General features: G+C 38.6%; 1 protein-coding gene across 7 annotated transcripts in view; it reads right to left on the reverse strand.

Annotated features, from left to right (window-relative positions):
- LOC117405082 (anion exchange protein 3-like) overlaps positions 1 to 12,630 on the reverse strand; it is a 78,975-nt gene that overhangs the window by 960 nt on the left and 65,385 nt on the right. For all 7 annotated transcript variants that reach the window (XM_034007862.3, XM_034007829.3, XM_034007851.3 and 4 more), the window contains 6 exons: positions 12,038 to 12,127; positions 11,346 to 11,512; positions 10,183 to 10,436; positions 9,077 to 9,246; positions 5,904 to 6,077; positions 1 to 4,795 (listed from right to left, as the gene is read on the reverse strand). The exon at positions 1 to 4,795 is cut by the window's left edge and continues 960 nt beyond it. In XM_034007862.3, coding sequence (XP_033863753.2) covers positions 4,718 to 4,795; positions 5,904 to 6,077; positions 9,077 to 9,246; positions 10,183 to 10,436; positions 11,346 to 11,512; positions 12,038 to 12,127 — 933 coding nt within the window. In that variant the 3' untranslated portion in view covers positions 1 to 4,717. The remainder of the gene's footprint in view (positions 4,796 to 5,903; positions 6,078 to 9,076; positions 9,247 to 10,182; positions 10,437 to 11,345; positions 11,513 to 12,037; positions 12,128 to 12,630) is intronic.

A 12,630-nucleotide genomic window follows, 5' to 3' on the forward strand; every position in this document is an offset into this window, starting at 1 on the left:
TTGATTGCCAATTTAGATTGGCTACATGTATAAGGCAGGAGCAAAGAGACAGTTCCTTATTTCAGTTGGACTTTGGGGAGAGAGAGGATAACTGCCTGTTGAAGGCAGACAAGATGAGATTTTGTTTTTCATTTTGTTTTATCATCATTTATAATTTAAATAAGTGTGCTCCCCAGAACTGCATATGCTGATTCTGAGACCTGCGTCTGCTATTCTGTCTGCTGCCTCTTGCCCAATGAAAAACAAGTGATCTTTTTCACAACGTTTTTGCTTTTAATAGAAACTAGAATCGTGTATATGCAGCTATATCTTTACACACACAAGATCATCGTTGCATTTGCACTCACTTGTGAAAGATGGCAGTACTTCCATAGAACGGATTTCCTTAAAAATAAATAGGAATAGGAACCACGTTTGTACAAAAGTGTATCCATACTTAATCAGATACTCAATGACAGCCATGACTTATATTGCACCTTGCGTGAGCCGTACACATTGGTGTTACAATAGAGTATCACTTTCTGGAATCTAAAGCATAAATTAATATGCAAGGGCTAGGACTGGGAGTAGGACACTTGCATAAAAATATTTGGAACAAGAATTGTTTTTTAATGTTTGTGTATAAGATGTTACAACTTCAACTTCATGCTGTGAATTTATAACTGTAAAAAAAAAAAAGTGCTTCCCCCCCAGTTTCTAGCTGTGTCCTCCAGTCCTGTTAAGTTTGAAGTAGTAACTTGGGTTTAACTTTATTTATATTATTTGGGATTTTCTAAATAGGAAGTAAGTGACCAAAACGCTCTATTTTAATATATTTGAGATGCAGCACATGTCTGCTGCCATGGTAACTACCTTCTTAGTTCAAGGCAGGCAGGCTGCATTGCCAGCGGGTTGCTGTTCAGACCGAGTCCAGGTCAACTGAACCAGGTTTTTTTTTTCTTCCTGCTCATTTGCTTCTTCTAGCCCTCAAAGAAAGATGAGGACAGCTACCAAGACAAATGTAACAGTCAGCAGTGTAGTCTGTGCAAAATAAACTGAGCTACACATGAAAGCCAGAGGCCCGTCCATTTGTATAGATTTGTTTAACTGTACTATTTATGTCCCACAGAGCCAGCCCGATTAGCACTAATCTTGAGCTACTTGACCTTGGGTAAGGTAATAAAAATAAAATAAAATAAAATATTGCTAATCTGTGAAACCAGTCATAAGTGAACAAAAAATAACTATTTAAAATAAGTCCTTTACGGACTGTTTCTGTTTTGCACTGTGATGGAAGCATTTTTTCCATATAACTTAGCACTGTATGAGGCGTGCGCTCCCTGGTGGACAATACTGAAACAACACTGAATTGACCGATTACAACGATTTCCTCAAATAAAAACCCTCAAAGCTTCAAATGTAACGTCACTATCAAGGCGTCTTCATTGGTAAAATGGCACAAACAGACTCTTTTGCATATTTTATTATACATACATCTATAGCAGTGTTTATGTTACATTTAATTCTGGCCTGTATCTGCAGCTATTTCCCCTATGGTTTCCAGTACATTGCTATCTTGCCCAATCTGCAGATATTTGTTCCAGTAGAATGCACTTCCAATGCAGCTTACTGTGTTTGTTTTGGTCTGGATCTTCCCTTTAATTCTCTTGTTATGGCAGATGCAGAAACGGGAAGAAATAAGGCATAGTTTTAAATCTTCCTTTAATTGGCACCAGCACTGTACCCCAAACTTTCACCTCCATATAAAAAAGCAGCTGTTCAGTACGATCTTCAGTTAATACAAAACAGAAACCTGGGTACGAAAATGCTATAAATACATCTTTTTCTGCTGAGAATCGAACCCTGATTTAAGGGTTACTATCAATTCTCAAACTACCTCAGGTTTTTTTTTTTTTATATATGAAAATGTATCTTAGAAAGCCTGTTTTTTTTTGGTACAGCACATGAAAACATCTAAAGTGACATTGAAACACATACCTATGGAGTATACTGCAGATAATAAACGTTATCAATAAACCCTTGACTTTTTTACACTCTCACTTTTTAATGTCATTACTCCTGTGTAATGTAGTGTTGGTTATTTCTTTAAAAACTCAACTGTTTTCATATTTGTATCTACATGTCCACATTATTCAACTGAAGACTGCTCCTGTATCAATGTCATTCCCCCCATGTGACCTGTCTTCCTGTCTCCATTTTGTCTTGTGTATGACATTTTGTTGTACATGTTTTTTTTTTTCTGTGCAGCTGTTGTAAGCTTTGTCTTTTATGGAAACAGAAAGATGCGTCAATAGGAAGATAGGTTGGGTTGCGGGCAGTTAGTTCAGGGACAGCCTCCAGAAGGACACGTGGACAAAATTACAAAAGTATAAAAAAAAACTGTAAACAAAAGCTGCTTGACCAGGATACTGCATTTGCAAAGACTGCTATTAAATGATTCTAGCTAACAAAATAATTCCATTTTCCAACATCCAATCACTAGAAAGGTCTCAGAGAAAGAAACCTATGTTTACCAAACATGTATTTTCATTTATAAACACGATTTCTGCTACAACACTAAGTTCCATAAATCTGTTTGCAGCCCTTGCTTTCTGAGTCATGCATTGTCCTTTTATAGTTTTATGATCTTTGCATTAATTTTAAGTGGTTCTCATAGCAATTGCTAAAATACTGTTTGTAAGTATAAGTGCTTTCACCTGATCTCAGCTCTTTAGTTCGAGCTGCCTGCCATATATATGTAACAGAGGTTGAATTTGCCTAAGTGTCTTTATCGAAATAATAGACAGCTCCATCTAGTGAGCCACTTGGGATCAAGTTAACTTTTGTTTTGCTCGCAATACACTGCCCTTCACTAGATGGCGCTGGTGCTTACAAATATAAAGACACTTCCACAAGATGTCTATGGCTGCAACTAGAACTGAAAAGCAGCATAATCAAAGCTAACCAAAGTAGACCGATCAAAACACAATATTTGAGTAATCACAATAAGAAACACTCATAATTATTGCAAACATCATAGGGGACAGTACTTTTTTTTTTTTGTTAATTGTGAACCGTTGGTAAAATACATTTTTGATACAATAACAAACATTAATTAGTGAAAATGCTATTAAAGTCAAGGGGCTTTTGCTAACTCTAATCTCTAGTGGCACAATGTACTGTAGTTATGTATCCTAATAAAACATTCTGGGTCCAATTCTCAAACAATTCTCATTTCAGACGGACGGTTCCCACCCAGCGAGTTTGAGAAGAACAGCCCCAGCAATTCTGCCGCCTTCAAATGCAATAAGGTCTCAAACGACATGCTTTAGGGCCCACTGTAAGGGTTTCTTTTCAATTTAAATGTTTAAAATCTAGAATTAGAAATGTACATAATCTAGGGAAAACCTCTGCCATAGAGTTCAGTATTATTTACACGGCATTTTCAAAATACACATGATCCACATGATTTTAAAGATCACCTCTTTGTGAATAAAAAAAGGCTTTGGCACTGTCACATCTAACTACGAACAGTGCTTAAAAAATAAATAAAAATAACTTATTAATATGAATTAGAACAATAACAGTAGCAATGGTAATACTTTGTTTAAGTGATCATAAAACCATGCAAGTTATATAATAATTCTAAAACAAGTGTCAGGTAAACATCTGATTATATCTGATTCAGTTTAACTGCAGTGACGATGCATTATTTTGGTAACTTCACAGAAGAGCTCATTAACATGAGGGTCTGCAGCACTGGCTGCTGGCATTAGCTGACATGTTTGTGAAGCTGATCCTAATTAAGTAATAACTACAGGGGTCATTGAGTGTTTGAGTAGCTACGTCTTCTGAGTGAATAAACATGAAACAGTTATCCAAATGCACTCTTTGCAAGTGTTTTGGTCCTAAATTTTAATGAAATTTTTTTTTAGTTATTTCATGTTCCTGTTATCATTGTGACTTTGACAAAATCAGTAATTGGCAACAGGCCCCTGGTGCCATGCTGTGAATCTTACCCTTTGCGGCGCTATCGAAACTGTGCTGCGTAGTGCTATTTAGGGGTAACAGGATTTGAAATCCCAATGAAAGTGACGGGCAGTGAGATTCCATTTATCATGTCATATTTTCTGACAGTTTTACCTGTGCAATTATAAACTAAACTGCAATCAAAACCACACTCCCAATTTAATGCACAGTGAGCATGCAGGTGTAAAATGTTGTCATTCTAACAGTTAGGTAACATGGTCATTGTGTCCAAATAAACAAAGTATTGCCAACGCATGTCATATTTACTCTGTTGGCAACACATATAGTGTATAAATTACAGTACAAACTCTGCTGTTTGAATGTTTTTTCCAGTGAGGATCCACCACAATCCATCATCCAGAAATCTCTTCTTTGCTCAAACGAGACCCCAACTGGATGGTTTTACAAGACCTCTATATATACCCAATTGTCTTCATTGCACCTGAGCCCAATGTCCTAATAATATAGAGAGACCAGAGTGGGATTTAAAAAAATATCTTCAGTCACTTTACCTGCTCTCCCTCTAATTCACACTTTATGTCTCCCTTTGAAAAATACAAATGTATCTATATTCGCTTCATTGTCATACACACTGTCTTACCCTCCCTGCCCATACAGACTCTGACACACACACACACTCTCTCTTTTGTCTTGTTTGTTGCTCTTCCTTGGCTTCAGTGCCTCTCTAATGTGGCTCACCACACCCTGTCTATACAGGCATGTGGAGCTCATTGTATTCATCCTGACCATCTTCATCGAAGTTGGGACAGCCATCGTCAGAATCCAGCTGGAAAAAAAAAAAAACAGTCCGAACTGAGGTTTGAATACATGCTCTTACTTCCTTTGTTTCGTGTGCCAGGGTTTTACACCAAATGGTTATTGGCATGTTGTTTTTTATTCAGAAATGAAAACAAAGGAACCCAATAAAGATTGTCAAACCAGAAATAAACAATGCTGACATTTGATTCCGTTTTTTTTTTTAAGTTGTCTTAAGTTGTTTAATTAGTTTTAGGATTTTAATTGTTTTTTTTTCCCCTGTCTTGTACTGAAATCATCACAAACATGTTCTCTAGGGAGTTAACATCCCTAGACTGCAATATAACTGCCATGTAGGTTTGTCAAGTCAAGTTATTTTACCCAGATCTCTATACAGGTCTTCTGCATTGAAAGAATTAAGGTTATCAAAAGCACAAAATCCCCATCCATTTAGTGCCTGAAATGTAACTGGCAAGCTAATATGATAAAATTTGAAATGTTTCAGAATATGTTTCAAGAAAACAAGTTACCAATGCATGAGTTTTTCCATTTTGACAGATGACGAAGGCCATAAACCTCTATACTTAGCTTGGAAGTTATGATGCTGCCACCTAGTGAGAACTGAGGGAGGAACACCCCCTGAATTACTTTTTGTATAACAGGTAGCAATTGTGTTACATGGAAGGGTTAATTGCTGGAAAAATATCAATAAAACTTGTGCACTGGACACTGGCTCAACAACTTGTCCGAAGTAACTGTTAAAATAAATATAATTTTAAATGACTCCATAAATTTAAGTAAATATATAGTTTTTATCATTGTTTTTTTTTTTTTAATTCATTTTTGTTTCACTTATGCAGGAATGATAGCACTGGGGATTGAATGTGTCTCAACTACCCTGCCCTGAAGGGACTACCTTCTTAGGAGTTAGTCAACCTCAGTCCACACAGACCTAATAAGCATGAAAAGTTGGGCCAATTGTAATAGTGGTTTTCAGTCCACTATGAACTAGGCCCCGAGCAGTCATCACTTCCAAATGACTCTCAATCATAAAAGCCAACCTGTTTAATATCCCATTTCCGGTATAATGACCCACCTTGCCCCCTATAACAGTTCTATTTAAATGAAAGGAAACATACAGCTTTCAGCTCCCTGTCCTCGAAGATTCGAGTGAGGATGAAGCGCCGGAGAGGGACGGTCATGATGAGGACGAAGGGAAAGGCCAGGGAAGCCACGGTGGATTTCACTACCCATAGAACCACGATACAGCCCAGCTGGATACAGGTAAACATGTTCATTCGCCAAGTCTTCACCTGGGGGCAGCGAAACAACAAAACAACCTCACCTTACCTTCAATGGAAGCGTGGGGCAGATTCAATCAGAAAATACAGCACCGCTTTACAACCTCTTACTTCCTTATGGTGCTTTTTAATCAAACTTTCAGTCTTAGGAGAACATAGTGAAAGGATCAAAAGCTAAGTATAGTAGCTTCAGGAGTGGTTCGTCAGTTCTCATAGTCTGCCATAGATATATGTAACACAGGCTAGATCAAAGATTCTTTATAGAAGTAAGAGCTAGAGTAATGTAGTTTTATTTTGTATTGCTGACATGGGACACATAACAACACACATCTAACTAAAATACAAAATAAAAGAACTCCCTTTCTATAATCCACATATAGTGAAGCAAAAATGTAACTTTCTGTGAATTAACCATGCATAAAGCACCATGTAATCAAAGCTATATTTTTTACAAAAAACAAAAAAACAAAACAAAAAAAAGTAACATTCCCACTCGTGAATCATTTTAATTAGCCTGGCTAAACGGCGGTCGGGAGTAAAATTTAAAATCAGTAGCAAAAAAGTAATTGGAGATGTCATGGAAGCAAAAGGTGGAGGCGGAACACAGAAGATTCCAAAATCGTTAACCAGATGACTATTTGTTTAATTTATAATTTTAATGGCAAGGCAATATGTCTGATTTGCAGTGCAACGGTTACACTTATGAAAGATTATAACATACAACGTCACTGTGACATGCTGCACAAAGTAAAATATTTTCAGTTGAACTGAACTTGAAAGAAGCTATGGAGTCATTGAAAGTTTTTTTTTCTGAAAAGTACTTTGGATGCCCATGAACAACACATCCACAGGAAAGGCCTTTTTCTTTTAACTTCAAGAAGCCATGGAACGTGCAGAATTACTTTGGAAGAAAGTAACTGGGATTACAACAGAGGGTGCACCATATGACTGGACAAAAGAGTGGAATGGCTACAAATTAAAGAAAGAAATGGGGCTCCCGAGTGGTGCATCCAGTAAAAGCACTCGCATAGAGTGCAGGATGCACCCTATAGTCTGGACGTCGCGAGTTTGAGTCCAGGCTATTCCTTTGCCGACCAAGGACGGGAGCTCCCAGGGGGCGGTGCTCAATTGGCCGAGCGTCCCCTGGGGGGAGGGAGGGTTAGGTCAGCCAGGGTGTCCTCGGCTCACCGCGCACCAGCGATCGCTGTAGTCTGGCCGGGCGCCTGCGGGCTTGCCTATAAGCTGCCCCAGAGCTGCGTTGTCCTCCGACGCTGTAGCTCTTGGGTGGCTGCATGGTGAGTCCGCAGTGTGAAAAAAAGCGGTCGGCTGACGGCACACGCTTCGGAGGACAGTGTGTGTTCGTCTTCGCCCTCCCGAGTCAACACAGGGGTGGTAGCGGTGAGCTGAGCCTAAAAATAATTGGCCATTCCAAATTGGGGAGAAAATAATAAAAAAATAATTGGCAACGACTAAATTTTAAAAAAATAAATAAATAATAAATAATATTGAGACTTAGAATTATATACTCTGACATTTTTTTTTTTTTACTGTTTGAGATTTCCATTGAAATAAAATACTCTTCTATTTCCTCCATTATATTACTTTTGTGATAGTGAGTTTTTTGTCAGTGTTCTAGGAAAGCTGCTTCTAGTTATATCTGCCTATTTCTGTACTATAAAATACATTAAGTAATATGTTGATTAATTGATTGATTGAAACCGTGCCTGCATACTTATTGACTAGGAATCGTGCAGTGCGGGTAATGTGTTTTGAAAAGTATATTTGAGTATACTGCTCAAAACACATTACCCGCACTGCACGAACATTACGATTTGTGTGTGTGTGTGTGTGTGTGTGTGTGTGTGTGTGTGTATATATATATATATATATATTTTTTTTACAGTGCGGCCCACCAAGTGAACAGTCTTAACTTAAATGGTCCTTGCTGCCAGATTTTTCTGTTCAAACAAATTTTCATAACCAAGTAATTCAGAAAGATGTATTTATTTAATGTTAGTGAATCAGTGAATCAAACGAACAAATCTGTTCAATTGATTCACTAAACTGAATGAATCAAATTAATCGAGTCAGTAAAAAGAATCGAACTGCACATCACTAGTTTTCAGGCCAGAACAATATCGCGCCTATCAGTGGTTAAAGCCTGGTTCCCATACACACTAGTAAATGATCACTTTAATGCGCGCACTAAAATTAACATCCTTTAGTAAATACCATGTGAATACAGCTCATCTCATTATTCTAAGCTGGGTGCTCATTTAAACACATTATAGTGCATTACCATACAAATCACATTTTCATACTGATTACCACAGTATTGCACAATAAAATGAAATAATTAATACAATTGCAATAGTAAATACGGAAATCATTAACGTGTACAGTAATTGCAATTATCGCACACCATAAAGTTTAGCGCCCTTTTGTAAATTATTGTGTCCTTTGTTTAATAAACCCACATTTGGTGGATTTTACCTGGGCACGTTGCAGCAAAAAGCTTTCACAGAGAGTTTTGTCACACTTTAAAGCAAAAATAGAGATTTGATATAAAACCTCAGAACATTATGTGCATATTTATGACAGTTAAACAGATTCTGAACAGAAACACTTCATTAAATGGAATTTCAGGAATTTCCCTGGACCAAGTTCCCTGAAGTCATTTCCAGTAAGTGTAATATGCAGTGATGTGTGACACACTGCCGTTATGAATTCTAACCCCTGTCAATGAGATGAGAATGCTGAGTGGTTAAGAAGCTCCCTGTTGTGTGGGTGGTCACCGATTCATGCCTAGCCTCTGTCTTGTTATACTGGCCATTCGGATATTAACAGTATATCTTTAGCATTAAAACAGTTACTTGAAATGTGTGTGTAATTTTACTTTTACAATCTTAATATTAAATGTTAGTCAGCTGCAGGCACATTAGGCCTTCTGACTGCCTATTTAGTACAGTGCCTCAGTACGTCCCTCTAACTGCACATCTTGTATGGAGTACCTTGGTGACATAGACGTGGTCTGGATGGTGCTTTGATGGCGTGACCAGGAGCAGCATTCGCTCGTACAGTTGGATCCCAGTGAGGGAGGTGATTCCCATGTAAAGGAAAATCCCAAACAGGACCGCCAGGGGAATCAGGCGCAGAATATCAGCCATGACAATCGACAGACCTGCAGATATAACATGGGAGTTGTTACTCATTTAATTCAATCATTACCACCAGTTACAATATGCCGGGCAAGCACCATCAAGACTCCTTGTTTTAATACTGTAGGAAATCTTTTTTATTTAGCATGGCGGGGGTGGCGGGGGGGGGGGGGGGGGGGGGGGTAGTCAAGGTCATGTAAAATACTAATAACTCTGTTTCAAGTTGGTGGTTTTGTATTTTTTTAGTTGCCTGATTTGTTTTACCCGTTTTCTCCCCCCATTTAGAATGATCAATTGTGTATTTTTAACCAACACTGCAATCCCATAACCAAGCTGACTGCCTCTTTACACCTCTTTACACCCAGGAGCTCTGCAGCAGATATCAAAAAGCTCTGTGCACTGAGCTTACCGGGAACCTGGCCAGTAAGATCCACTGAAGAGTGGTGAGGAGAAACAGTTCCAATCAATTTTTGCCTCCCTAACCCACAGGAGCACCAGAGCCAATGTGACGCTCCCTGTGAAATCCCCAGCAAAGACCGACAACGTTGCACAGTCAGGACACACTCCCATGACTGTATGTCTCACTGCACACCCTGCGGCAGTGCCTTACCAGGGGCATTACCAAAGGGGAAATGGAAATCGCTCAAGCAAAAGGTAAGGTTAAACTATGAATAAAGCTGTATCTCAGTTCACACCAGCTACTACTGCAGTGGTACCTTAGATAAAATATTCAAAGTTAGCCTTATGCACTCTTATTATTCATATACTGCGTTGCAGTGTTAAAAGAAAAGGTTTAATCAAAACATAAATTATTGAATTAGATTCTGTATAACTGTATTGTTGTTGACTTGGTTGGTAATACATATGCTCATTCCCTTATTTTCTTATATTCTAATTATTACCAGAAGAAAAATATCATACAAGTGGAAGATATTAAAGGCTTTAAAAAAGGTTCTTACCCACAAGCACAGCGACCATCATGGCGGTGACCCTCTGCTCCTTGACCTCCCTGATCTTGGGTTTCTCTCCAGGAGCCGTGGCCTTGCTCATCACGGTCAGGGCGTTGACGTGGGTTATCGAGCGGACAGTAGCAGCAGTCAGCCAGGGCAGGCCGAAGAGGGGGCACAACCCCCCCAGTGTCACGATCAGGAGCAAGTCCAGGTGGAACCCAGACCCTTTGGCCAGTCGCCGCTCCTTCTTACTCACTATCAGGCTAAGCAGGAGCAGAAAATAGCTTCAGTACTATGAGGCATATTTCCAAAGGATTTCCTTCAGGCGTTAATTAACTCCTACTATTGGCTTTACAAAACTAGCATAAAACATCAAGTAATGTAATTTGAGGCATCAGTTTTGTACATTACTGTTGAATTTCCATCTTTCACACAATAGGAGTTAAATTAAAACCGGAGTACATTTTTGAAAATATGGCCCGTAGTGTTCTGAAGAGCATGTCCAGCTCTCTATTTCACATTTTATGACCCTGTTTTGAACTCATAGGCAATTTTCCTTACAAGTGCTAAGTTCTCAGTTTCAAAAAAGTTCTGCAGTTGGGTGAAAAATTTGTATTGACATCACAGAGGAAGTTTAATTTAGTAAAAGCACAGCAAAGTGTAATAAAGCACAATGAACGCATGGTATAACATAGGTAAGCACTGTAAAGCACAGAAGGGTGTGGTAAAGCATATTGAAAAACATGGGAACACCATGGGAAACTATGGTAAGTGCCTTGTATAACCATGGGAAAAGCATAGGAAAACTGCAAATTTACCGTGGTAGACTTTTATTAGGGTTCAACTACCAACCCCCCTGTTGAGGCCAACAAATGAAGTGGAAGTTAGGGAGGAGGATGTAAACTCAAAGCACTGTCCTAACTGCAAGGAGAGGTAGGTTATCTAGTAATATACCTGGCTTGAATACTATTGGTAGCTGCTATTGAATGAAAATAAAATGTTCTTGTCAATGAAATGATCATATTTGTCAGTGCATTGGGAATAGAAGTGCATGTCAGGTGAGATGTAAGGATTCATTTCATTAGCTTTTTAAATTCCAATTCTTTTTTTTAAAAAAATGATGAGAAAGAAAATAACCCTCTGGCATCTCATTGCTTTTCCACTGGACTCACGCGGTAATCTGGCTTTCCATGAAGATGAGAATGAACACCAGTAAGGCTGGTATTGCAGATGCAAACATCATCCAGATAGGGAAAGGCTGCTTATCCCCCAAAGGATGGATAAACCAGCCTCGCTTCAGAGGAGATGTAACGGAGAATCCAGTGGGAACATTCAGCTTCTGTAATGAGAGAAAACAAAGAACACAATGAGTTAAGCAGCCAGCAGATTCTGCAGACATGAACACAGCCAGCATATAATTTATTAGCTCTTCTCACTGAAGTTACTTTGCATGATCAAGCCCATATGATAAGTTATTTTAAAAGGGATTCATTTTAAAATGGGAATGTGTCTTTATAACGATTGCTTCGTAAGTGCATTTAGTAAGTATGAGAAAATGGTAACTGCAATGTTACTAGATATACGTGGTCATTTTCCTGTATTTTGAAGTGCATTCAAAACATTGTGTTGATTTAGTTGGGCACAATGTCAGCAGGTGTCATGAGAGTTCCCCAAAGCTTTGCATAAGCACTTCAAACCAGATCTGTACACACTCTGCCATTCAGTCCTGGCCCTTTATGTCGAGCAGAGATTCCCATTGTGCCAATTGTGTGGTTTTATGAAGTGTACCAATATAACCTGGGGCTATTTTCAAACTACCAAGTCATTGAGTAGAAACAGGGTGTGAAAAGACACACATAGTTACCTGTGTGTAGGTATCTGTAATGGCGTAGTCAATAAATACCGTCAGGAGTATTGAAATAGGAATTCCAAAGTCTCCAATTATTCTCCTGGCCTGGAAAACACATCAATACACAGTTATGGCAATAATCATGACACACTTACAAGTGCAGTGTCCTACAATAATTGTTACATCTCCTAATATTTAACATTAAATAAACATTAGTTATTCAATAAATCAACTTATAAAAGGCTGTGTGGTCCAGTGGTTAAAGAAAAGGGCTTGTAACCAGGAGGTCCCTGGTTCAAATCCCACCTCAGCCACTGACTTATTGTGTGACCCTGAGCAAGTCACTTAACCTCCTTGTGCACCGTCTATCGGGTGAGATGTAATTGTAAGTGACTCTGCAGCTGATGCATAGTTCACACACCCTAGTCTCTGTAAGTCGCCTTGGATGGATAAAGGCGTCTGCTAAATAAACAAATAATAATAATAATAACTTGGTGCAGTACTTGTAGCCTCGCCTATGAATTATATTCCTTGTACATGCATGTTTTCAGTTGTATTTGACAGCTTTTATGAAGTCTACACTTTTTTGATGCGTATTGCTTTTGAAT

Source organism: Acipenser ruthenus, chromosome 10 (genome assembly GCF_902713425.1).
Source record: "Acipenser ruthenus chromosome 10, fAciRut3.2 maternal haplotype, whole genome shotgun sequence".
Classification (NCBI taxonomy): domain Eukaryota; kingdom Metazoa; phylum Chordata; class Actinopteri; order Acipenseriformes; family Acipenseridae; genus Acipenser; species Acipenser ruthenus.